Source organism: Protopterus annectens, chromosome 6.part0, assembly GCF_019279795.1.
Source record: "Protopterus annectens isolate FY-2018-M chromosome 6.part0, PAN1.0, whole genome shotgun sequence".
Lineage (NCBI taxonomy): Eukaryota > Metazoa > Chordata > Ceratodontiformes > Protopteridae > Protopterus > Protopterus annectens.
In genome coordinates, this window is record NC_056737.1 from 1,483,676,818 (window position 1) to 1,483,700,913 (window position 24,096).

Here is a 24,096-nt window from a genome sequence, read left to right on the forward strand (position 1 = left end):
GCTAGCAGATTTCAGTGCAAACTCACCATCCTTTCTCCCCCAAAGGCCCTTTCGACATTCCTGATACTTGGTCTGCACCTCACATCTCCATAAAGGCCCTATCCAAGGCAAAGAGCACAGCTTCCATGGGACTTGATAGTATCCCAACCTGTATTTTGTACCATCTCCAGCTAAAACTGGCTTTGCCATTGAACACCCTATAACCACAGACTAAGTATAGGCTTCACTCCAGCAGAGTGAAGAACTGCAATTGTCAACCCCTTGCACAAAGGTGGTTCCACTGCCATTGTCAACCCCTTGCACAAAGGTGGTTCCACTACTGATCCTGGAAACTATCACCCCATTAGCTTGACAAGTCTGAGTTGTAAAGCCATGGAGCATATTATTATGGGTCTCATAAACAAGGACACAGGCAATCTCCAAGCACTTGACCCCACCCAGTTTGGATTCTTCAAGGGAAGATCTTGCCTGTTGAACTTGGTTGACTTTTTGAGACTGTCACCAAGGCCCTGGATGGGGGAAAGTCAGTACATGCAGCTTACCTTGACTTGGCCAAGCCCCTTGACACAATCCCCCATTCAAGCATCATCAAAAATCCCTGTCTGATCAGGTGGGTGGTCAACTGGCTCACTGACAGGACCCTCAAGGTCAAAATAGGTGCATCCACCTCCGATATCAGATCTGTCACTAGTGGAGTTCCTCTGGGATCTGTCCTGGGAACCCTACTGTTTGGCATCTAGTTCTTAGAGGTCCAGGCAAAGACAAAAGGCCTGTGGATGACCAAGTTTGCAGACGACTGTAAGTTGGGTGCTGTCATTGGCTCCCCAGATAATGTTAACATACTGAATGAGGGTCTCACAGCAACTAATGACTGGTGCAAAACTCATGGCATCAAGCTAAATGCAAAAAAAAAATGTATACCATTCGGCAAAAATACGGTCCCTACTGATTACCCCATCAATGGCAACCTCTAAACACACAACCTGTGGTGAGAGACCTGGGTACTCAGGTTGATAATGACCTCAAATTCAACCATCATATAGCAGCAGTGGTCAAAAAAGCCTTTTACTTGCTTCATCTCGTAAGCAAAGGGATTGCATCTAGAAAAAAAGGGGGTTATTACCTCTCTTTACTCCTCCCTCATTATACCAATAATTGAGTATAATGCCCCATTTGGTATGTACCTCTCCAAACATCTGCACCAACTGAAAAAGCCACATAAATACCTCACAAATAGAATCCATGGCCTCCAAAAACTGTCCTATGCAGACAGGCTCAAATCACTATCACTTTAATCAGATGTGCCTCACCTACAAGGCAATCTCGGACCATGCCCTACCAGAGATGCTCCTTATCAGTAAGTCTAACTCCTCGCACATTGCCCACTCAAAAGGCCTGTTATTATGCAACATCAACAAAACCGCAGGTTTATCTCCCAGAGGCTGCCCTGTCTCTGGAATAGAATTCCCATACATGTCAAACAGAGTACCTTGCTGACTCTCTTCAAGAGCAGCCTTGATGAGTGGATGGGAAACCACAAATTTGTCTAAGGGGTTCCACCTGTGTCCCTCATTTACAGGGGCAAAAGGTGCTGACTGAGGTTTCTTTAGGTGGATAAACTATTGGCTAGGCTTGTAAGGGCCCCAGGGCCATTAGCCTAGCAACCTCCTATGATCCTATAAATTGTGTTTATTAAAAAAAATCTGCACACATTTTTGATCACCTGAAAACCTTTATTACTTTAATAAGCATGCAAGATTGTCCATACCATCGGTATCTAAAGTCATCAGTTTCCTTCCCTTTCTCTGTTACTCTGCATAAAATTATCTTTCTTCCATTAGGATGATTTACAGCCTGCAAAAAAGTATTTTTCAGTGCGGACAGTATGTAGACTAACACCTTTGACTACCACTAGGTAAGCTGCTAAAGCCATCTGTACCACTGAGCTTGCAGCCAGTACTACTGCCAAAGAAACACTTCATGTGTTAATGTAGTTCAATCTTCTTAAAGCCATTATATCTTGATATGTATGGCTTTCTGAGCTGAAATACCAGCTGACTAGAGGCTTTTGAGCTTCCAAAAAACATAAGTTGCCTGTTTTTTTTTATACTATTTACTGCACTTTTTATTGCCTGCTAGCTACTCTTATATTATATTTATTTACTGTGTACTAAGCTACACTGTTATACTGCAATTGCCTGCTGTACTGTGCCTGTAAACTTGAATTTTATTTGCTGTTTTCACCATTTAGCAAGCTTTTTTGTTGTCTCCATTGTTTGTTAAGTAGTTACTGGTATTTGTTCTCTGTTTTAATGCTATCTGTTCTGCCTGCTCTGGTTTTCCCACCAAGCAGTACTTAATTAACTGACCTAGTAACTGCTAAAATAATACTTTAGAGCCTCCTGGCTGATTTTCTGCTGGTTTAAATGTTTTTCAGTGTCTCACTACTATTTTTCTGCAGTGTTAAACATTTTCTAGTATTTCCCACTGAAAATAGTAGCTAGTAGCTGTAGCATAGTCCAGATCCAGGCTTGCTACTTCTGGAATTGCTTGTAGTGGTTTGTTCTGAGCACATTTTACAGGCCATCCTGGATTGGAAGGGGCCTGTCTGCACTTTTGTAAGAGAATTGTGTTGATTGGTACCTGATTAGTAAAGGGAGGCCAGTCTAGGGCTTGGAATAATTATTTTATTTTATTATTTATTTTACATTTGTTAACCGGAAAAATCCAGCTTGACTGGGTCCATTTTCAGTGGAGGCCCTGGTAGAAAAGCTCCGAAAAGTATAAGAAAAGTAACAAATTTCAGATAGTACATGAATAACAGTCACATTTTCAAAGTTAATACAACAGTAGAGATGATTAATAGTAACTTGCTTTGAGAGGAGAAATTCCAAGAATTAACATAGAGGTGCACTCCCATTAATCTGCCACTCGTTAATCCGCCAAATCCGTTAATCCGCCTAAAAGTACCCAGAACTAATTCAATCCTATTGTAAAACTCGTTTATCTGCCAATTCGCTAACCGCCATCCGCCAAAACAATTTTGATCCCAACCTATTGATTTAGTACTCGTTAATCCGCCAACCCGCTATACGGCTGAACAAAACGTGGTAAAGCTACAGGCTGTTATTTGTTTTTTAATCAAGTAACATCCAAGTCAATGGCTACAAAACGTAAGCGGACTGATTTAGGAATTGCACAAAAATGCGAAATATGTTTATATAAAGACAAAAATCCAGGAGCAAGTCAAGAGGAAATTGCTGCTCACTTCAACTGTGAGTGGAAGACCGTGATTTCGCGTCGCACCATTGGTGATATACTGAGCCAGAAAAACAAGTGGTCTGTTGGACAGTCAGTTGTTTGTGGTGCAAGAACTGAACCAAAGCGCATGAGAAATGCTGAAAATGTTGAAATGGGAAAAGCCTTGTTCTTGTGGTTTACAAAAATGAGAGGCAAACATGCTGTGGTTACAGATGCTATATTGACTAAAAAGGCATGTTATTTTGGCAGTAAGATGGGCGTCACAGATTTTACCTATTCAACAGGATGCCTATCGCGGTTCAAAGCACGTTATGACATTTCCATGAAAGTAATTTGTGGTGAAAGTGAGGGTGTAGACCCAGTTACTGTAGCTGTTGGTCATTACGAAACTCGTCAGATAATTAGCCAGTACAGTGCGAATGACGTCTACAATTGCGATGAAAGTGCTCTTTTTTTTCGAACGCCACCTGGTAAAATCTTGTCAGCTGGACTAGTGTGTGGAACAAAGCGCTATAAAGATCGTGTAACAGTGATGTTTTGCTGCAATGCAACTGGAACCAACAAGAGAAAGGTGTTGGTGATTGGGAAATCTAAACAGCCACGGTGCTTCCAGAATTTCAGTGTCCAGCTTTACGTCGACTACGTCCACTCAAGAAAGGGATGGATGAATTCCTCTCTGTTCCTAGACTTTGTTTCAAAACTTAATGCAGACATACTATGCCAAGACCCGAATATACTGTTGCTATTGGACAATGCATCTAGTCATCCAGCAGATGTGGAACTAGCCAACGTGACATTCTGTTTCCTTCCACCAAACACCACAAGCCATTTGCAGCCTCTTGATGCAGGTATCAAGTGCTTCAAATCTCATTATCGCAAGCTGCAGCTGCAGCACATTGTGCAGATGATGGATGCTGATTCTGATCCTGATGTTAACCTGAAAGAGGCTGTCAGTTTTATCCGGGCTGCATGGAAAAATGTCAGTCCACTTGTTATTCAGAACTGCTGGGCACATGCCGGATTGATTGACAAAGGCAGTCTGGCAACAAACACCCATGATATGACTGAAAGTGTGCCAGCTGTAACATCAGCTCAGTTGTCTGATATCCAGGCTATCCTCATGAAACTTCCAGCTGCGGCCAGTCTTTTTGACAGCTGCTGAGTATATAGACATTGATTCTGCTTAACCGATGGAACAGGAAATGTCAGACAAAGAAATTGTTCAAGCAGTGATGTATGAAGCTAACAACCCTGATGAAGTGGCCGACAATGACAATGACGATGAGTATGAATAAATGGACCCTGCACCACCACCATCACTTCGTGAGGCACAGGAAGCACTGACAGTGGTGTTCAGATATTTTCAGAGCAGCAACAACACTACTGAGGATGAGATCGAGAAAGTGATGGACATAGATAAGATGCTGAAAGAAAGAGCCATGAAAAACTTATGCCAGACAAAAATAACTGGCTTTTTTAATATGCTTAGACAGTAAGCCAACAAGTACTTAATGCATACACTATGAAGTAATGTTTATTAAAACTACAGTACAGGACACTGTATAAATGATGTATCACTGATGAAAGCTGTACTGTATGCTGAAACTGGTCTGGTTCTTATAATAAATCTTCATGCTTCCAAGGTGCTGGCCTTCTTTTTTCATGTTTAGTACACTGTATAAGCCTACAATTATTTTTTACAATAAACAATACTGTAACACAGTACACAGTGTTGTGTTTAATGTTTGCGTAGCGCATAGTTGCTTTGTTGATGACAGTGTAAAGGTATATACACTCCACCCCAGCAAAAGGTGTTTTTTTCGTTAATCCGCCGAATTTTCAAAAAACGAATTATAGCGGATTAACAAGAGTGGACCTGCAATAGCATTGTCATTGGTCCTGACTAGCTAACTATCATACTAACTCCACTGAATTAACCCTAATTTCACTCTCACTAATCAGCATCCATAACTTAAGTTCTTTATGCAAGTCTGTAAATGATGCATATAGAGCTACATATCTGTAAATGGGAATCAGCAAGGCTGGTCCTCCATATTTTTTGCAAACCACTTTTTGTAGTTATTATTTAACTTGCTTTTATTCAGTCTTTGGTAACATGTAAACTGGAACCGGCATACCTACTTTCTGCATAGAATCTTGTGGTCCATAAGTGTATCTTAATTTCATCAAACTACTCTTGTATGCTTGGAATTTCACTGCTTGATTATGTACTTTCTAAAAAGCTATGTTTTGTATACTCTATATGTCTTGGAGCTTTTCTCACTGGTCCTCCTCTGAAAATGGACTTGTTGTTGGACTTTCCTGATAAACAAATAAATAAATAATAATAAATACATTGTTAAGAGTTTTTTTTTTTCAAGTTTTAGCTTCTGGTATTTAGGCCTTGCATCTGAGCTGGTGTCTGCTTGCGTGTACCTTGCTGAACTGAGGTGGGGTACCAGCCATAACTCTGTGCTGAGATACTAGATGACCAGATGACTAGAGGCTTCTGAGCTTCCAAAAAAAAAACAAAAGTTGCCTGTTTTTTTTTTTTTTTTTTTGCTTATTTATTCTATTTACTGTACCTTTTTATTGTCTGCTGCCTACTTTTATACTGTATTTATTTACAGAGTACTAAATTACACTGTTCTACTGCAATTGCCTGCTATACTATACCTGCAAAATCAAACTTTATTGCTGTTTAGCAAACTTTCTTTGTTGTTTCCACTGTTTAAGTATATGCTGGTATTTTTTCATTGTTTTAAAGCTATCTGTTTTGCCTGCTCTGGTTTTCCCTCCAAGCAATACTTGGTTAACTGATCTGTTAACTGTTTAAATAATTCTTTAGAGCCTTCTGGCTAATTTTCTGCTGTCTTAAATGTTTTTTTTCAGTGTTACACTGCTATTTTTCTGCTGTTTTAAATATTCTCCAGTGTTTGCTGCTGAAACTGGGGTAGGTAGTAGCTTTAGCATAGTCCAGATCCAGGCCTGCTGCTTCTGGAACTGCTTGTAGTGGTTTGTTTGCTCTGAACATTTTTTCTCGGCCATCTTGGATTGTAAGGTGCCTATCTGCACTTTTTATGTGAGATAATTGTATTGAGTGGGACCTCACTAGTAAAGGGAGGAGAGTCTAGGGTTTGGAATAAGGATCATCATTGGTCTTTTTGAATTTTAAGAGTTTTTTCAAGTTTAGCTTCTGGTATTTAGGCCCTGCATCTGAGTAGGTTTCTGTGTGTTTGCCCATCCCTCAGCACCACACACTGCCACACAATTCATAGGCTCATAGGTAGGTACTAGGCTATTGGCCCTAGAGCCTATATAAGCCTAGCCAAAAATGGTACCCTGGCTTTCACCAGCCAAGAAAATAATTTTCCTTTGCCCCTGTCAAGCAGAGCCATAGAAGTGTTCCCCAGGGTGAATTTCCTATTTCCCATCCAATCATCAAGATTTTGCGTGAAGAGTGCTAATGAGGAGCTTTGTTTGATAGGTAGTTTGTTCCAGAGTATGGGAAGTCTATGGGACAGGAATCTATCCCTCCAGCAGGTTCTGTTTATTGAGGTGACAAGGTTTAGGTCCCTAGAGCATGTAGCTCAGAGGGATTGGGATTTCTTTAAGTGGAGCATGTCCAACAGCTCTGGGTTTGACATAGCTTTGTATGTTAGGCAGAGATCGCCTCTGAGTAGGCGATATGCAATGGTGTAAAGCTGGAGTTTTTTGAGATGGTCTGCATAGAGCATCTTTTTCAGGCTGGTAATCCTCTTTGAGGTATTTCTGTGGCCTTTCCAGTTGTTATAGATGTCAGCTACATACCAAAAGGGGCATTGTACTCTATAATGCGTCTAATGAGTGATGAGTAGAGGGGAACAATGACCTCTTTTTTCCTGGATGAGAAAACTTTTGTGATGAGGTGTGCCACGTAGAAAAATTTCCTGACTACTGTGGTGATGTAATTATCAAAGGAGAGACTCCTATCCACCTGTGTCCCAAGGTCTCCTATCATACTTTTGGTGTTAAGTAGACTACCGCCTATGTGGTAGTTCATTTATACAGACTTTTTACAAAAGGGGATGACAATGCACTTTTTGGCATTGAGCTTAAGGCTATGGCTTTGACACCAGGCATCTGTCTCAGTGAGGCCCTTTTGTAGGATGTCCACATCATTAGGAGTTTTGATTATGGCTCCTAGTTTGCAGTCATCTGCAAACTTCATTAGCCAAAGATGTTCTATGTTAGCCTATACTTCAGAGAAGTAGATACCAAACAGGAGAGGACCCATGACTGAACCCTGTGGTACTCCACTTGTCACTGGTCTGAAGTCGGATTTGGAGTCTGCTATTTTCACATTGTGGGTTCTGTCAGTGAGCCAGTTGGAAACCCATCTTGTGACAGGGATTTATACCTAGTTTAGTGAGTTTATCTATAATGCCAAAGTGGGGTATAGTGTCTAAAGCCTTGGCAAGATCTAGATAGGCTGTGTGAACCACGTTACCCTCGTCTACGGCTTTGGTGACTGCTTCAAAGAAGTCTGTCAGGTTAAGGAGACATGATCTGCCTATTACAAACCCGAACTGGGTGGGGTGCAGAGTCTGGAGATTACCAATGTCTTTCTTTATAAGTTCCATAATGATACATTCCATGGCTTTGCAGACCAGGCTCATCAGGCTAATGGGGAGGTAGTTCCCAGATCCGTGATGGCTCCCCCTTTGTGGAGTGGGATAACCATCGCTGTGCACCATTCAGTAGGCACAAAGCCTGAGGTGAGGCTATGATTGAGTATGGTACTTAGATGGGGTGCCAGTTCATTCTGTAGTTCATGTAGAACGCAGCCTGAAATGTTGTCAGGTCTCATGAATGCTGTGTTCTTGGCTTTGGAGAGTGTGCTTTTTACCTGTGCAGTCATGATTACAGGAACTTTGCGTTCTTCTGGTATAGAGATGGGCCCTTTAGGGGGTGAGAGAGGGGTAAAGTTAGCACTGAACCTATTTGCCAGGATGTTGGCAATATCAGTTGGTTCTGTATATTTAGTGCCATTGTGCTGTAACTCAGAGGAAATCTGAGTGTTTACATTGAGATTCTTGACATAGCTATAAAATGCTTTGTGGTTGTCTGTAGAATCAGTGGCGATTTTTTTTTTCGTAACTAGCTTTGGAGGATTTTATGAGGGATCTCAACTTCCTACTGAAGGTAACCAGGGTGTTCCTCCAATCATGTGATTTTACTCTTTTTTGCAACAGTTTCTGTCTTCTGCTGTAGAGTTTGTTTATGGCAGGGGACCACCAGATTGGCTTCCATTTTTTGGAGGATAGCATCTCGGTTCTGTTAGAGATAGCATGATCCATGCACTCGTGTACGTGCTTATAATTTGCATTTGTGTAGGATTCAACAGTTGTACCTCTATTGTCAATCTGCATGGGTGATGTGAAGTTTGCCACTTCTGTCTTAAGAAGCGTGAAGTTGGCTTTAGAGAAATTTTTTACAGTGGTTTCCCTAATGAGGGGTGAGAGCGGGATGTCGATGTCTAGGGTGATTAGCTTGTGGTCGGATCTGTCCATCAAGGAATTGACCTCTGGCGTGGAACACCGGTTGACCATATTGGTAATGACTAGGTCTAGGATATTGCTGGCCCTGGTGGGGGTGTGGATAAGTTGATCCAAGGCATTGGCATTTATGAATTCCAGAAAATATTGAGCAAAAGAGTTGGTACAGGAGTAGTTTTCCCAGTTAATGGTGGGGTAGTTAAAATTGCCCATTATTAGGTTAAGTTGGGTTGTACCATAATTTTTTCCAGTGTTTCAAGAATTGAGGAGTGGGAATCCTAGGGCATGGTGAGGATCTGTAGCAAGCTACAATTTGGATTGCGGGCTTGCCCAGAGTTAGTTTCACTTGGATAATCTCGGATGCATTATGCTGAGCAACTAGCCTGGAGGTTTGGATATCCTTAATGAATATGGACACACCTCCACCTTTAGTGTTTCAGTCCAGGTTAGGTGGCCGAAAGGTTTGGTATGATTTATAGCCTGGTAATGTAGGGGTGCTCTCTGGACCCTTGAACCCAGGTCTCTGTCACTGCACAGATGTTGATGCTCTCCATTTTAAGGAGTGCCTTGAGTGAATGCATTTAAAGGTTTAGACTTCTAGCATTGAGTAGCATTACCGTCAGATTTTGCTTGTTTGTACCTGTTATGGTGGTGAATTTGCCATTTGAACCTTGCCTAAAAAGGCACTATAGGGTTGGCAAGAGCCTTAGCCAATATCCGGAATCCCAAAGGTGACAGGTGCTGGCCATCTCTGGAAAAGCATCATGGTCTGTTGATCATGTCATCCCAGGCAGACAAATACTGGATGCTCTTAGAATGACACCAGAAGCTTAGCCAATTGTTGAAGTCAACCATTTTGTCCTTGTACTGTGGTATCATTCTGGGTGATGGCAGGATGCTACTTAGAGCTAGGGTCATACCTGCCTGGGCTACAAAATCAGAGGGCTCCTCCATGTCTCTTTTCATGTAGTCCAGGGAGGTATGTCTCAGTTCATTCGCACCAACATGGACAATGACAGAGTCATATTTATACGTGTTGTGGAGTGAACTGAGTGTGGGCATTATGTGGTGGATCCTGGCACCTGACAGGCAGCTGACAGTAACTTTTTCCTTCCCTGGTGAGTGGAACATCAGTGTGCCTGACTATAGAGTCTCCTATGACTAGAGTGTTGGGTACGTTATTATGCCTTATGGGCTGTGTTTGAGTGGGACACTGAGTTTGTGGGCTATGTGTCATTTGGGTTGTGTTGGGGGGGGGGGGTGGAGGTTGCTTGAGTTTCTGCCAAAGCCAGACAGTTAAAGTCAACAAATTTTCCCTTAAACCCCGGCAGTAATTTCCATTTACCAAGTTCGTCCATAATCGTTTCTGAAAAAACATCCCTAGTGGCAGCAGTCTTCCACCTAGCATTATGGACATTTAGACTACCCTTGTTTCTCCTGCCAGCCTTGTTGACATGGGTTGCTTGAGGCAGTGTAGCAATTGGCAACTGTAGAGATGTAGATAAAAATGAACAAGGTGAGAGCCTTACAATGTGATAATGCCTACTTAAAGGAGAGTATGGCTAAAGGGAGGATTCCAAAGGGTCTTTGTGCCTTTAGGTTCCCGAATGGTATTAAGAAAGGCCAGGAAGAATGTGATGAAGTTTTGAGAATGTTCGACAGACATGGACTTGAATTAATGGACTTGATTTTAAAAGTTAATAACAAAAGAATTGATGAATTATTTAAAGATATCGATGAAATTAATAATTTGATTTTGAATGATTTTAATTTTAATCAATTTTCATTTAGGTATAATATTATATTTGATAAAGTTGAAAATGAAGTGTGCAATAATATTGACAGAAAAAAGAAAAAATTAATGAGAGATGAATATGATTACAATCATGGGTTGGCATACCCTTTACCTAAAGCATATTTAGACTCTGCTAGTGAAAGTAGTAATGCCTCTACACCTATGGGCAATTTAAAACAAAACCTTAGTAATAAACAGATTAGTAATGCTAACTCCTATGACATTGGATTTCCCCCCTTAAGGAGGTCCGAGAGGATTTTTAATAAAAACCAAGGTAGACCAGAAAAATCTGATTTTTTTAGGGGACAGGGGGAAGGGAGATTTCTATACAATTATCGAAACCCATTGAATCGGTGAAAGAACAGTTACGAATAGTTGAGGGGACAAATGTGAATAACCTGTCTGAAGATATTATATCTAATGATGGAATAGTATTGTTCTATAAAGTGTTTAAAATCTATAACTATGCTGGACTAGAATTAAGTAAAGGATTATTTCATTTATTGATGAGAGGGCTAAAATTTGTTCCAACTGCTAGGGAAGATGATAGTAAAACTTTAATAGAGCTGAAAATATTTGTTAGAAAATTAAATCTTAAGATGTTAAATAGGGACTATAATGAAGGATGTAGTCCTAAGGGAAAGAATAGGATAAAGAAAAAAAGTTGCTACAATCCCCCTTTACTACCTATTTTAAGTTCTTTTGAAAGCGTATGTTCTCAGGAGATATATAAAAAGCTTAATGAACATAAAAGGAGGGTGTTTAATTTGACTATGGATGAAAAGGTGTTGTTGGAGGAAATCAGGTGTGATGATAAAGTTAGGTATATGAAGCCTGATAAAGGAAAGGGTATGGTAATAGTTAATAATGTGGATTACCATAATAACATTTTTTGTATGTTAAATGATGAATCTAAGTATGAAATGGTCTCAAGGAATGAGATAAATTTGGCCCATAGGAAAATTAAATTCATACTGGAGGATTCACTGTTCCAGGGGGTTATTAATGAGGAAGTATTTAATTTTTTGATAGTGGAACATCCGCCTATTCTGCTTGCCTTCGGTATCCCTAAAACGCATAACAATTTGGTTGAGCCACCCTATAGATTAATTATTCCTGGTTTTAATAGTATTTTGTACCCTTTGGGTGTTTTTATAGACCGAGTTGTTAAAAGTGCAATAATACCACTTAAATATGTTTTAATAGATTCCTGGGACTTTTAAGAATGAATAATGAATTTTATAGTGATGGCATTTGTTTTTCCACTGTGGACGTGGTGGATTTATATACATCTATTCCCCATGATATAGGTCTGGAGATGTTCCAAGAGGTATTAGTTTTAGAGAGTAATTTAAGTAGTAGTATGATTAATTTTATATTAGAATTAATGGAGTTGGTGTTAAAATATAATTTTTTTACCTTTGGGGGTGAATTGTTTAGACAAGTTAGGGGAGTTGCAATGGGCAATAGTTGTGCCCCGACATTTGCTAATCTTGTCATGTATAGATGGGAATCTATGTTTTTATTTAATTCACCTTTCAAAGATTGTTGGCATTTATATTTAAGGTTTTTAGATGATGTGTTTATTTTATGGAAAGGGGAAGGATCACATGAGAAGTTAATGGATTTTTTTAAATAAAATTTGTAATTATTTTAAATTTACTGGTTGTACAAATAGTGAAAGTATTAATTTTTTGGATGTTACATTATTTAAGGATACCAATTTAAAAAGTTGCCAGTCTTGTTTATATAGGAAGCCCACATTTTCTAACGACTACCTAGAATTTATGAGTAGCCACCCTAATTATGTTAAAAGAAATATAGTAAAGGGGCAGATGGTTAGGGTTTTAAGAATGTGCTCTAATATAGAACTTGTAAAAAGAGAAACTCAACTATTATTAGAAATGTTTTTAGCTAGAGGATATCCCTATTTATTTGTTTCACGGATTTGAGAAGAGCTTATGGATCAGTGGGATGTGAGATATAAACCTCTATTAGGTATGGAGGAGGAAATAGTAGTTAAGAGGTCACAAGAGGTTTATTTCTCACAAGCTATGGTTTTAACATATGGTGAAACCTCAAGTGAAGTTCAGAAGATTATTAAGACCAATTGGACAATGTTTAAGGGGAATAAAGATTTATTAACAGCTATAGGTGAAAAAACACTATTCACATATAGGATGAATAATAATTTAAAGTACTTATTAGAAAACAATTATTCTAATAATAATAATAATAAGTTGAAAGGTACTTCTAGATGTGGGGCCTGCGATTATTGTAAGTTTATTATAGATGTTCCTAAAATTTGTGTGCGCCCCTATAATAGAGAGGTTATTTTTACAAGTGGATCCTGTAATACTATGGGGGTGGTTTACCTAGCCCTTTGCTCGGTGTGTGGATAATTCTATATAGGTAAAACCGAGAGAAAGTTGAGTAGGAGGATATATGAGCACTGTTATAGTATAAAGAAAAAAGATGAAAAAAATGCTCTGTATAAACATGTAAAAATGTTCCCTAGTCATAGTTTTAAGTTTGGGATATTAGAAGTGGTAGGACATGATTTTAGAGGTGGTGATTGGAATAATAAATTATTGAGGGCTGAAGTTAAATGGCAACTAAGACTTAATGCTAGTGAAACCCCAGGGTTAAATGAACATATTAGTATTAAACATGAATTAAAATATAGGGCTTTAAAACGTTAACTTTTAGGGTACATATACATTTTTGTTTTAATGAATATTCTCTTTTTTTCTGTACCTTTTGATACTATTATATATTGCACACTGTTGTTCTTGGGTTTTGATATAATTTTTGTATGTCTCTTTAAAAGATTGGTTGTACCTAATTAAGGGATTTATTATATAAGGCAGAGTTGTGAGTGATGAATTTGTTCTGAAGAAGTGATAATACGAAAGCGCTTGACCTGATTTTTATTTTTTTTTTTATTGTGATTTTGTGAATAAACATTGGGCATTAGTTATTGGAGTCAGAGTGGTTGCTGGTTTTAATTACTGTAGAGATGTATTTACACCAAGAATTTAGAATCCATGCTCTCTCTCAATCAAAAACCACTACATATTCACATAGTACCACTACTCATATTCATTCCACTAGTCAAACACATCATACACATCAAAACACGTAAATCCATATACGTGGAGGTTCTTTTGAAAAACTTACCTAAATACCAGAGATCTCCAAAACACAAGTCTGCTACAGCTAACAGAGTCTCCACAGCACCCATGACACATACCAACACCAGTGTCTCACCCAGCAAGCCCATAAGGTGTAACTTCTTGGCATTGGAGACTCAATAGTGAGACACAAAGATTTCCCATTCACCAGGTTGGACAAGGAGAAAATCACAGTCAGCTTCCTGTCTGGTGCCAGTATTCACCAAATCATGCATGCACTCAGGTCTCTCTGCAACAAGTACCGTTATGACTCTGTCATAGTTCATATTGTTATGAATGACCTGAGATGTACCTTGCTAGACTATTTGAAGAGACACATGGTTGAGCTGTCAGAGTATGTGTCCCAGGCAGGTATGTCCCTAGCCTTGAGCAGCATACTACCCTCACCTAGAATGATGCCACAGTATAAAAAAAATGACTGATTTCAATAATTGGCTTAGTTTTTGGTGTCATTCCAAGGGGATCCAATTCCTGTCTGCCTGGGAAGCCATGGTCAACAAACCTCACTTCTTTACCAGAGACAGTTTTGCACCTGGCACCCCTAGGCTTTCAGCTTCTGACAAGGGGTCTTGCTTCTCCCATAATGCCTTTTATAGGCAAGGTCTGGAAAACATTACTGATGTGAAATTAACCATCAGAACAAATTAAGGGCCATGCTGCAAAATGCTAGGAGCATAAACCAAAAAACTGCACTCCCTCACTAGAAGATGTAGATGTCTGTTCAGTCACAGAGAGTACTCCAGCCCTGCAGTGTTACAATGCCTTCCACACCTTTAGCCTGCAAAATGAATGTGTTAAAACCAAATGAGGCAATATTTCAATCCATATTAAAGACAAATTCTCCTCCAATCTAGATAGACTGGACAACTCTATGGAGTTACTCCATGTCCAGGTTACAGTAGGTAAGACCCCCATTCAAGTCCTAGCCAGTTATAGATCCACCTCCAGCACCCACGAAGCCTACTTAACCAAACTGAAGACAATCCAAATTTTACCAAACACACTGATTATGGGGGATTTCAATTATCCCACCATCAACTGAGAAACCTACTCTAGCCCAAACTTACTAGCACAAAAGTTCCTTGACTTTGTGAATTCAAATGCCTTGGAGCAAATTGTCCATACATCGACAAGAGGAAAACACATTCTAGATCTGTCCTCACCAACATGTCAAATGGGTGCACTGCTGCAACTGTTGGACCCTCATTAGTTAAAACTAACCATAAACCAGTCACCTTTGAACTGACACTAAGACCTGCACTCACAAAGGGTGAAATCAGACTACAAAACTTCACCAAGACATACTATACCATCCTAGGTGAAGGAATAAATGCATTCCAAGCCCCACCCCAAGCTGAAAGTGGCAACTACGCTACAGCTTACACTAATATTCTGTACAATCACTTGCACAAGTGTATAAACTTGGCTTTACCAGATAAAATCAAAGCTAGCACCCCAGCACCCCAAGTAAAATCAATCTGCAATGGTGGACTTCCAGCATCAATAAACTCAACAATAAATGCAAAAGGTTGCTGTCCAAGAAAATAGACAAGGACCCAACAATGGAAAAGCACCTTCCTCAGCCTTAACAGGCAAGTAAGACAACTTGTCAAATCCTCCAAGAGCTCCTTTGAGAGAAACCTAGCAATTATTGACAAGAATTACCAAAAGGCTACATAAGTAACCTAAAGGGTAGGACCCAAACATGTGCAGAATTGCTGGTCAATCGCATCACACACACTGACCCTACAGAGACAGCAAACCTGCTAGCAAATAGGTTTGGGAGAAAGGAAATTCACCCCGGGGATCATGTCAGTCGCCCTGCTAGACAGGGCTCCAGGGAAGTAAATAGTGTGGGAAGAAATAGCCAGGGAATTGTTATGGCTAGGCTTGTATAGGCCCTAGGGCCGATAGCCTAGTACCAACCTATGAACCTATGACAGTGGTATCACCTTTGATAACCACATCGCCACAACAGTCAGGAAATCCTTCTGTGTGGCACATCTCATCACTAAGGGCTTTTCATCCAGAAAAAACGAGGTCATTGTCCCACTGTACTCATCCCTCATTAGACCCATTATAGAGTACAATGCCCTGTTTGGTATGTACCTCACAAGACATCTGCAACAGCTGGAAAGGCCACAGAAATACCTCACTAAAAAAATCACAGGCCTAAAGCAGATGCACTGTGCTGACTGTCTAAAAAAACTCCAGTTATACTCTTGTGGCATATCGTCTACTCAGAGGTGATCTCTGCTTAATATACAAGGCCATGTCAAACCCTGAGCTGTTGGACATGCTCCACTTAAAGAAATCCCAGTCCCTCCAAGCCACACGCTCCAGGAATCTAAACCTTGTCATCACAATGAACAAAACATGCTGGAGGGATAGGTTCCTAACCCAGAAACTCCCCATACTCTGGAGTAGACTGCCCATACATGTCAAGCAGAGCACCTCCTGGTCCTCTTCAAAAGGAACCTTGACAATTGGATGGGAGATAGGAAATTCACCCCGGGGATCACATCAGTTGCCCTGCTAGACAGGGCCCTAGGGCCGATAGCCTAGTACTAACCTATGAACCTAACTTACAACAAACCCTCACCCAAACTTCCCCCTCCCCACCTTACATATCTGAAGAACAGGTACTCAAAGTCCTGTCCATGAGAAGGAACACTGCCTCTATGGGACTAGATGACATCCCAGGCCATTTCTAGACAGGCTAAAACATGAACTAGCATAAGCAGTAAGTCCCTTTTTCAATCATAGCCTAACCACAGGCTTTATTACAGTGGAATGGAGAACAGCTACAGTTATTCTCCTCAATAAATGTGGCTTAGCAACAGACCCATAAGTCTGACCAGCCTCATCTGTATGGCCATGGACTGTATAGTTATGGACCTATAAATATAGACATAGATGACCTCCCAATCCTGGATCCTACCAAATTTGGCTTTGTGAAGGGCAGATCCTGGCTGTTAAATCTGGTGCATTTCTTTGAATGTCTGACCAGGGCCATTGATGTGGGCAAATCTGTGTGCACAGCATACCTTGACTTGGCGAAAGCTTTTGACACAATCTTACATTCAGGCATTACCAATAAACTTAGCAAACTGAATGTAATCCTCTTTGTTGTAAGATGGGTTGCCAACTGGCTCACAAACCAGACACACGCTATCAAAGGAGGTGACTCCACATCAACCAGCAAACCAGTTACCAGCATGGTGCCACATGGGTCAGCGCTGGGCCCCGTACTGTTTGGTATTTAATTCTCAGGCATTTAGGTCAAAACTAAAGGGTTGTGGCTGACCTAGCTTGTAGATGACTACAAACTAGGTGCAATCATTAAAACCCCAAATGATGTCAGTATACTCCAGGAGGGTCTCACACAGACCAGTGACTGGTGTATTAGTCATGGTCTCAAACTGAGTGGAAAGAAGTGCATCATCATTCCCTTTGGCACAAACAAGGTCTATTCACACTATCAAATCAACAGCAATACCCTAAGAATACATAAAGTGGTAAGTGACCTGGGATCACAGGTTGACCATGACCTTAACTTCGACCACCATGTGTACTGTGGTAAGGAAAGCTTTCCACGTACCTCACTTGATTAGTAAAGGCATTGCCTTGAGAACAAAAGAAGTTATAACCTCTCTAAACTTGGCACTTATCCGGCCCATCCAGCATGTGTCTTACACAGACTGACTAAAGTCCCTGTCACTATACTCCGTATCGTATAGACTTCTTAGGGGAGACTTATTCCTGGCCTACAGAGCAACCCAAGACCCAAACCTAATGAACTCACTGCATATCTGTAAATCAAATGAGTCTAGGGCTACCCATTCCAGGGACATAAATATGGCCTGGGACTTAAATAAGACATGGTGGAGGGACAGATTTATCTCCCAGCGACTGCAACATCTTTGGAACACACTACCAATTCTTGTGAAACAGAGCACTTCTATGATACTGTTCAAGAGGAAACTGGATAAGTGGATGGGGCACTATAAATTCTTACCAGGGTTAGTGCCCATAACCCTCCTGGACATGGGCAATCATCACTAAATGCAGTCTTTGGTATTGGCTAGTACTTCTACTGTATTACATTGGGTTGAAATGACTAGGCTTAAAATGACCTTTAGGTAGATAGCCTAGTAATCTCCTGTGATTTTATGATCCTATGAATGAGCAAGTTTTTAAACTTTCTTTGTTCTGCTGGCCTGTTGAATTACTGACATTATATTCATAAAAGCACTCACACTGCTGTTTAAACCTTCCCTCACCTTCATTGTCACTGATTTGGCTTTTTGTGGCGGCTAATATTGCCATCTGTGAGGAGTTCTGAACCACTCTGGTCACCCTAGCTACACTCCCATGCCACACCCACAGTTCCCATCCACCCCCCTTATCTAAATTTATACTGCACATATCCCGCTTCCTCATTCCTATCCCGTCCTCTTCCTGTTAACCTAACCAATCCCTACAACTATCTTATTATCCAATAGCATTCAAGCATAAGCTTTACAATCTTATATCAACTTACCCCACACTTATTCTTCTCTCCTTCTCCTCATTTAATTTAATATTGCCTACTGTTATAACATTACTATATATACTTTTTCTTCTCCTTTTCTCCATTTACAATATTTACTTCTTCCTCCTTGGGAAGTCATTCAGCATTATCATTCCTTTCTGAATATTGACCAGAAATTTAATACTCACAACCCTGTTGTTATAAACTTCACCTATGTAATTATTGTCTTTGTAATGCTTCCCCTAATTCAAAGTTTCACCCTACAACACCATGGTCTAGTCTTAATTTCCCTAACTGACTCTACTCTATTAAAATCTTACCTTTCTTCAGCTATATAATAAGAGACCGCCCTGCCTGGAATCTCCACCAAACAAATTCTACTGTCTTTTCTGCCTTACCTTCCTCCCTTCTCTTTTAACATTCTTTCCTTTTTATTCAGCTATAATTTCCCCTTAACTACTCCACAGTCTTTTTCTATCATGTGATACTTGTGCATCTTCCAATCCCTACTATTCATCTCATGTCACATGACTACCTACCATGGTACTCTCACACTATACTCACACTCACACACTACCTGCCACCCTACTTATACTCAGGCTAAACCGTCCTTCATACCTATTTCCTCAAATTTATGTCCAATCAATTCACCTTTTCAGATACAAAACATCTAACTATTCATTTCACTTTGACATAACCTGTAATAAATTCATAATCTTTATAAAAACTTAACTAATCTCAATCTGCTGTTTTCTAAAATCTCTCTTTGTGGTGACATCCATTTGACCTCCTCTGCCCTAACACCTGTGCAACACCCACAAAACATCTCCTTACCTAGGCTAACATTTGCAGTGTTCTAAACAAAGTTACAAGCCTACAAGCACAGTTTCTTCAATACTCACCAGATATTACTGTCATTACCGAAACACAGCTAAAACCCACATAAAATATTCTGAAATTCTGTCTAATATAGCATACTACACAAAAGGGGGGGGGGTTGCAATTGTGTATAATTACTCATAACTCAGTATCTGACGGAAACACTTTTTATTAAAATAAAACAATTACAAAGATGAGCGCTTTCGCAAAGATAGTTGTTTCTTCAGATCTAATACTTCATAAAAGTTGACATAATTTATACTTAAAACAATTACAAAGATGAGCGCTTTCGCAAAGATAGTTGTTTCTTCAGATCTAATACTTCATAAAGGTTGACATCATTTATACTTAAATAAGTGAAGACTATTAAAACCTAGAACCAATCAGTGCTTCAAAGCCCTAGTTCACAGGGCTGGTTTCAAAGGCACTTTGCCATTAAGCCCCATACCCCTATTAGCAGCAAGTGTATAAATCCATTTAAACACTTAGTCTAGGTGCTAACATCCCCTCCTCTTTCAAACCCCCTACATTTTTTTAAAACCATAAATCTAAAAGTATGTGAACCTCCTTCCTTGGCCACATGCCTAGCTAATGCATTCCTAGTATCTCCTTTACTGATAACATAAATATGTTCCTTTATATGATCTCTAAGGTGTCTAGTGGTCAAAACTATGTACTAAGAAACACAGAAATCACACACAGCCAAATACGCCAGATTATTGGTGTTACAATCAGCAGACAGTTCAAACAGGCATCTGCTCAGGGGATGTGTGAAGGAATTGTCTGTCCTGATATAACTGTAGACATTGCATGCCCCACATGGATATGTCCCACATCTATCCTTAGTTGTCTCCACACCTAACTTATCATGGGCAATAGATTTATAACAAAGCATCCTCTTAATGGATGTATTATTCTTAAAAACAAACCGGGGTTCACCGTCAAGGAAATCTCTATATTTAGAATCTGACAGCAGAACTTTCCATTGTTTTCTAATAATCGCACATACAGGATTAACATCAGTCGAATATATGATGGACATCCTAAGATGATTACAACCAGAAACCTGTTTACTCACTGTTGTGTCATCCATATCAAAATATGGTCTAGCTCTATCATGCCTGTGAGAAATAACATCATTCTGTACTTGTCCAATATCTAAATTAGAGTACCCTTGTTGCTTATACTCATTAGTCAGAACATCAAAGGAGGTATGCATCCCACTATCCCTAGTATGCACCCTCGCTGTTCTTAAGAACTGTTCCTTCATAGCATTCATCTTCATTCTTTTTGGATGCATGCTATGAGCATGCAACTTATTGTTTCCTTTACAAGACTTCCAAAACAAGGTTTTATCTAACATACACCCATTTTTCTTAATGCAGACATCCGAATATTCAATGATGTCAGTATACTGATTATATGTAGACTTAAGAAAGTCTATGGTGCCTTCTAGATACCTAATAGACAGGGCAAGTTCATCTACCATACCACCCCATGCAAAAAAAACACCATCCCCAAATCGATTATAATATAAAATTTTTTCCAGGAAGGGGTTACAAATATTAAAAATGTATGAAGCTTCCCATTGGGCAAGCACCATGTTGGCATAACTATTTGCACACACGGGGCCCATGGCACCGCTGACTTTTTTGAACAAAACATCTATTATCAAACATAAAAACACTGTTAGTCAATATTAACTCCAACAGAAAACATAGTAATTCAATCTTACAAGAGTCATAGTCTGAACGTGTCAATAAAAATTGTCTAGTAAAATCAATTCCAGCATCATTCGGAATCACAGTAAATATTGAAACTACATCCATAGTTTCTAAAATAAAATCTAAAATAAAATCCATCTCATTACTACGTCCAGACCATTTAGCAAGATTCTTCAGAAAATGCTTAGTATACAATAGTATGATGTCAACATCTTCAATAATAGGTTGAAGTTGTTTCTCAACATAAATTGAGATGGGTTCTGTAGCCCAGCCTCTTCAAGAGACAATAGGTCTCATAGGCGGATTTCTCAGAGCTTTATGCACTTCAAATAGTCTGTACAGGTATCTGCGGATGTTGAACTACAAAATAATCATATATTTCTTTTGTAATATGTCTTTCTAGCAACAGATCATACAGATTAGCATTTAACCTATCAACCAAGGATTATACATCTTCTGTTTTACATTCAGTATATGTTTCATAGTCTCCTAGCATAGTTTGCATATTTGCAACATAATCTATGGTGTCCATTGCTACAATAGATTCCCCCTTTATCAGCCAGGCATTCCTAATTTAAATTACGGAATGGTTTATTTTTATTTCTATTCTTGTGTGTATTAAATAGCTCATACATATTGCTTATTTTATTTTATACAATTTACTTATTTTATGCTAGTCAGTTTGCTCTAAAGCCTTATTATTCCTTATTTGATTTTCTGTGTATAATAACTGTCTAACTTTCTCAACCCTCAGTATTGACAAACTAACCTTCCAAAATGCAGAAATTCTTATCCCTCTGCTCAATGTTAATAAAAATAAGAAGTTTTGTATAGTTGCCCTCTGCATAACACCATGTAATAATATTAGCTTTTTAGAAGAAATTCTTTGCTCATAGGTTCACGTGTTTATAAGTATATATTAATCAAAGACCACCAGGGCCTTTAAAAGCCTAGCCATCCAACACAACCAAACAGTGTCTCTGTGTAACATGGGCATTTATTTGGAGGGGTATGTTAGTTAGGGGGTTGCTAAATGTCAAATGAGGGGTATATTACTTAGAGATTATTTACTGTCAGTCTCTATTGGAGACGTGAGCCAGACTGGGGAGAGGATAGGGAGGGACTGTGCTTCACATGGATGGCGATCCTATTCCAAAGTGTAGCGATCCTTTGAGAGACATGTCTGTCTCACCAGCATGTTCTATTCATGTTGCAAGCTGAGCTTGAATACTTGGATCTAGTATTTCTAGTGATATTTCTTTTGCAAATCTGCAGGAGGTGAATCAGGGCTGGATAACTAAAAATGTTACTAGTGAAACCATTATCTTGAGTGACACTGACAATGAATGGTTATCTGTGACATCTAACACCCTAACTACTAGTCTTGACTTGTATGGGTTCAAATAGCTGATCTCCCCTCCTACTTGGTTCAACAATTCAAATCATAAACATTCTATCCTCAACTGGATACTTGTCTCTGACCCCAGCAAGTATTCTAATTTAGGGCTACTACCTGATACCCTTAGTGACCATCACCCTATGTTTGTCAATAGAGAAATCAACCATCAGTTAAAATGCCATTGATATTTAACTACACATTTTTCTAACTATCATCATGACACTCTCTGTAATTTAATAAAATCCTTTAACTGGTCTCCAGTCAAAACCTAGATGAAGCCATTAACAAATTCAACAATATATTCATGAATACTTCAAATACCCTTTCCCCTAACAGAAATAAAAGTAAAAACTACTCAAGCCCACTGACTGACTCATTCAATGAGAATTCTCATGCAAAATATGACAAAGCATGGAAACAGTGACACAGAGATAAAAACCCTTCAAACCTTACATCTATAGGTTCATAGGTTCATAGGTAGGTTCTACGCTATCGGCCCAAGGGCCTACGTAAGCCTAGCCAACAAGATTCCCTGGCTTACGCCACTCAAGAAAGTTATTTTCCTGTGCCACCATCGAGTAGAGACACAGAAGTGATCCCTGGGGTATATTTCTTATTTCCCATCGACTCATCAAGATTTTTCTTGGAATGCTAATGAAAAACTTTGCTTGACATAGATGGGTAGCCTGTTCCAGAGTATGGGAAGTCTCTGAGAAAGGAATCTATCCCTCCAGTATGTCCTGTTTATTGTGGTGACAAGGTTTAGGTCCCTAGAGCGTGTAGCTCGGAGGGATTGGGATTTCTTTAGGTGTAGCATGTCCAACAGCTCTGGGTCTGACATAGCTTTATATGTTAGGCAGAGATCACCTCTGAGTGGGCAATATGCTATGGAGTAAAACTGGAGTTTTTTGAGGCAGTCAGTGTAGGGCATTTGTTTGAGGCCAGTAATCCTCTTTGTGAGGTACTTCTGTGGCCTTTCCAGCTGCTGCAGATGTCTTGTGAGGTACATTTCAAAAGGGGTGTTGTACTCTATAATGGGTCTAATGAGTGTCGGGTAGAGGGGAACAATGACCTCTTTTTTTCCTGGATGAGAACCCTTTTATAATGAGGTGTGCCACGTAAAAGGACTTCCTGACTACTGTGGCGATGTGACTATCAAAGGAGAGATTACTGTCCACCTGGGTCCCAAGGTCTCTTATCACACATTCAGTGTTAAGTAGATTGCTGCCTATGTGGTAGTTCATGGGTACTGAGTTTTTACCAAAGGGGATGACACTACACTTTTTGGCATTGAGCTTGAGGCCATGGCTCTGACACCAGGCATCTGTCTCAGCAAGGCCCTTCTGTAGGATGTCCACATCATTTGGGGACTTGACTATGGCTCCTAGTTTGCAGTCATCTGCTAACTTCATTAGCCAGAGGTCTTCTGTCTTAGCCTGTACTTCAGAGAAGTAGATGACAAACTAGAAGCAAATTTAAATAGACAAAAAATATATTACACAGACTTACAAGATAATTACAAAAAATCGAAAGAAACTCTGGAAGTCAGTTAAGAAAATTCTTCAACCTGGCCCTCCTTACTCAACAAACTCCTATCTGGACTTATTTCTCTTAGAAACAGCTACCATATTTAATACTTTCTTCATCAACATTGTAGAGTATCTTACCTCCAGCTTTCTCCAATCATTTAATCAAGAACAAAATTCTAGTACCCATGATATCCCTGCTTTAATCTCCAAACTGTCTCCAAATCATATGTTAAACAGGTACTAA

The 24,096-nt window shown here is 39.6% G+C and overlaps 2 protein-coding genes across 3 annotated transcripts in view; both read left to right on the forward strand.

The window, feature by feature from the left end:
• KYNU (kynureninase) overlaps positions 1-24,096 on the forward strand; it is a 2,242,792-nt gene that overhangs the window by 224,644 nt on the left and 1,994,052 nt on the right. The gene's annotated exons all lie outside the window — the stretch shown is intronic.
• Positions 3,161-4,423, forward strand: LOC122803993 (tigger transposable element-derived protein 6-like). Its single transcript, XM_044073673.1, has one exon. The coding sequence runs from the start codon at positions 3,161-3,163 to the stop codon at positions 4,421-4,423; it is 1,263 nt and encodes a 420-aa protein (XP_043929608.1).

What these genes read in the sequence shown, in the direction of transcription:
- LOC122803993 (XM_044073673.1), top strand. Translation starts at nt 3,161, where the DNA reads ATGGCTACAAAACGTAAGCGGACTGATTTAGGAATTGCACAAAAATGC.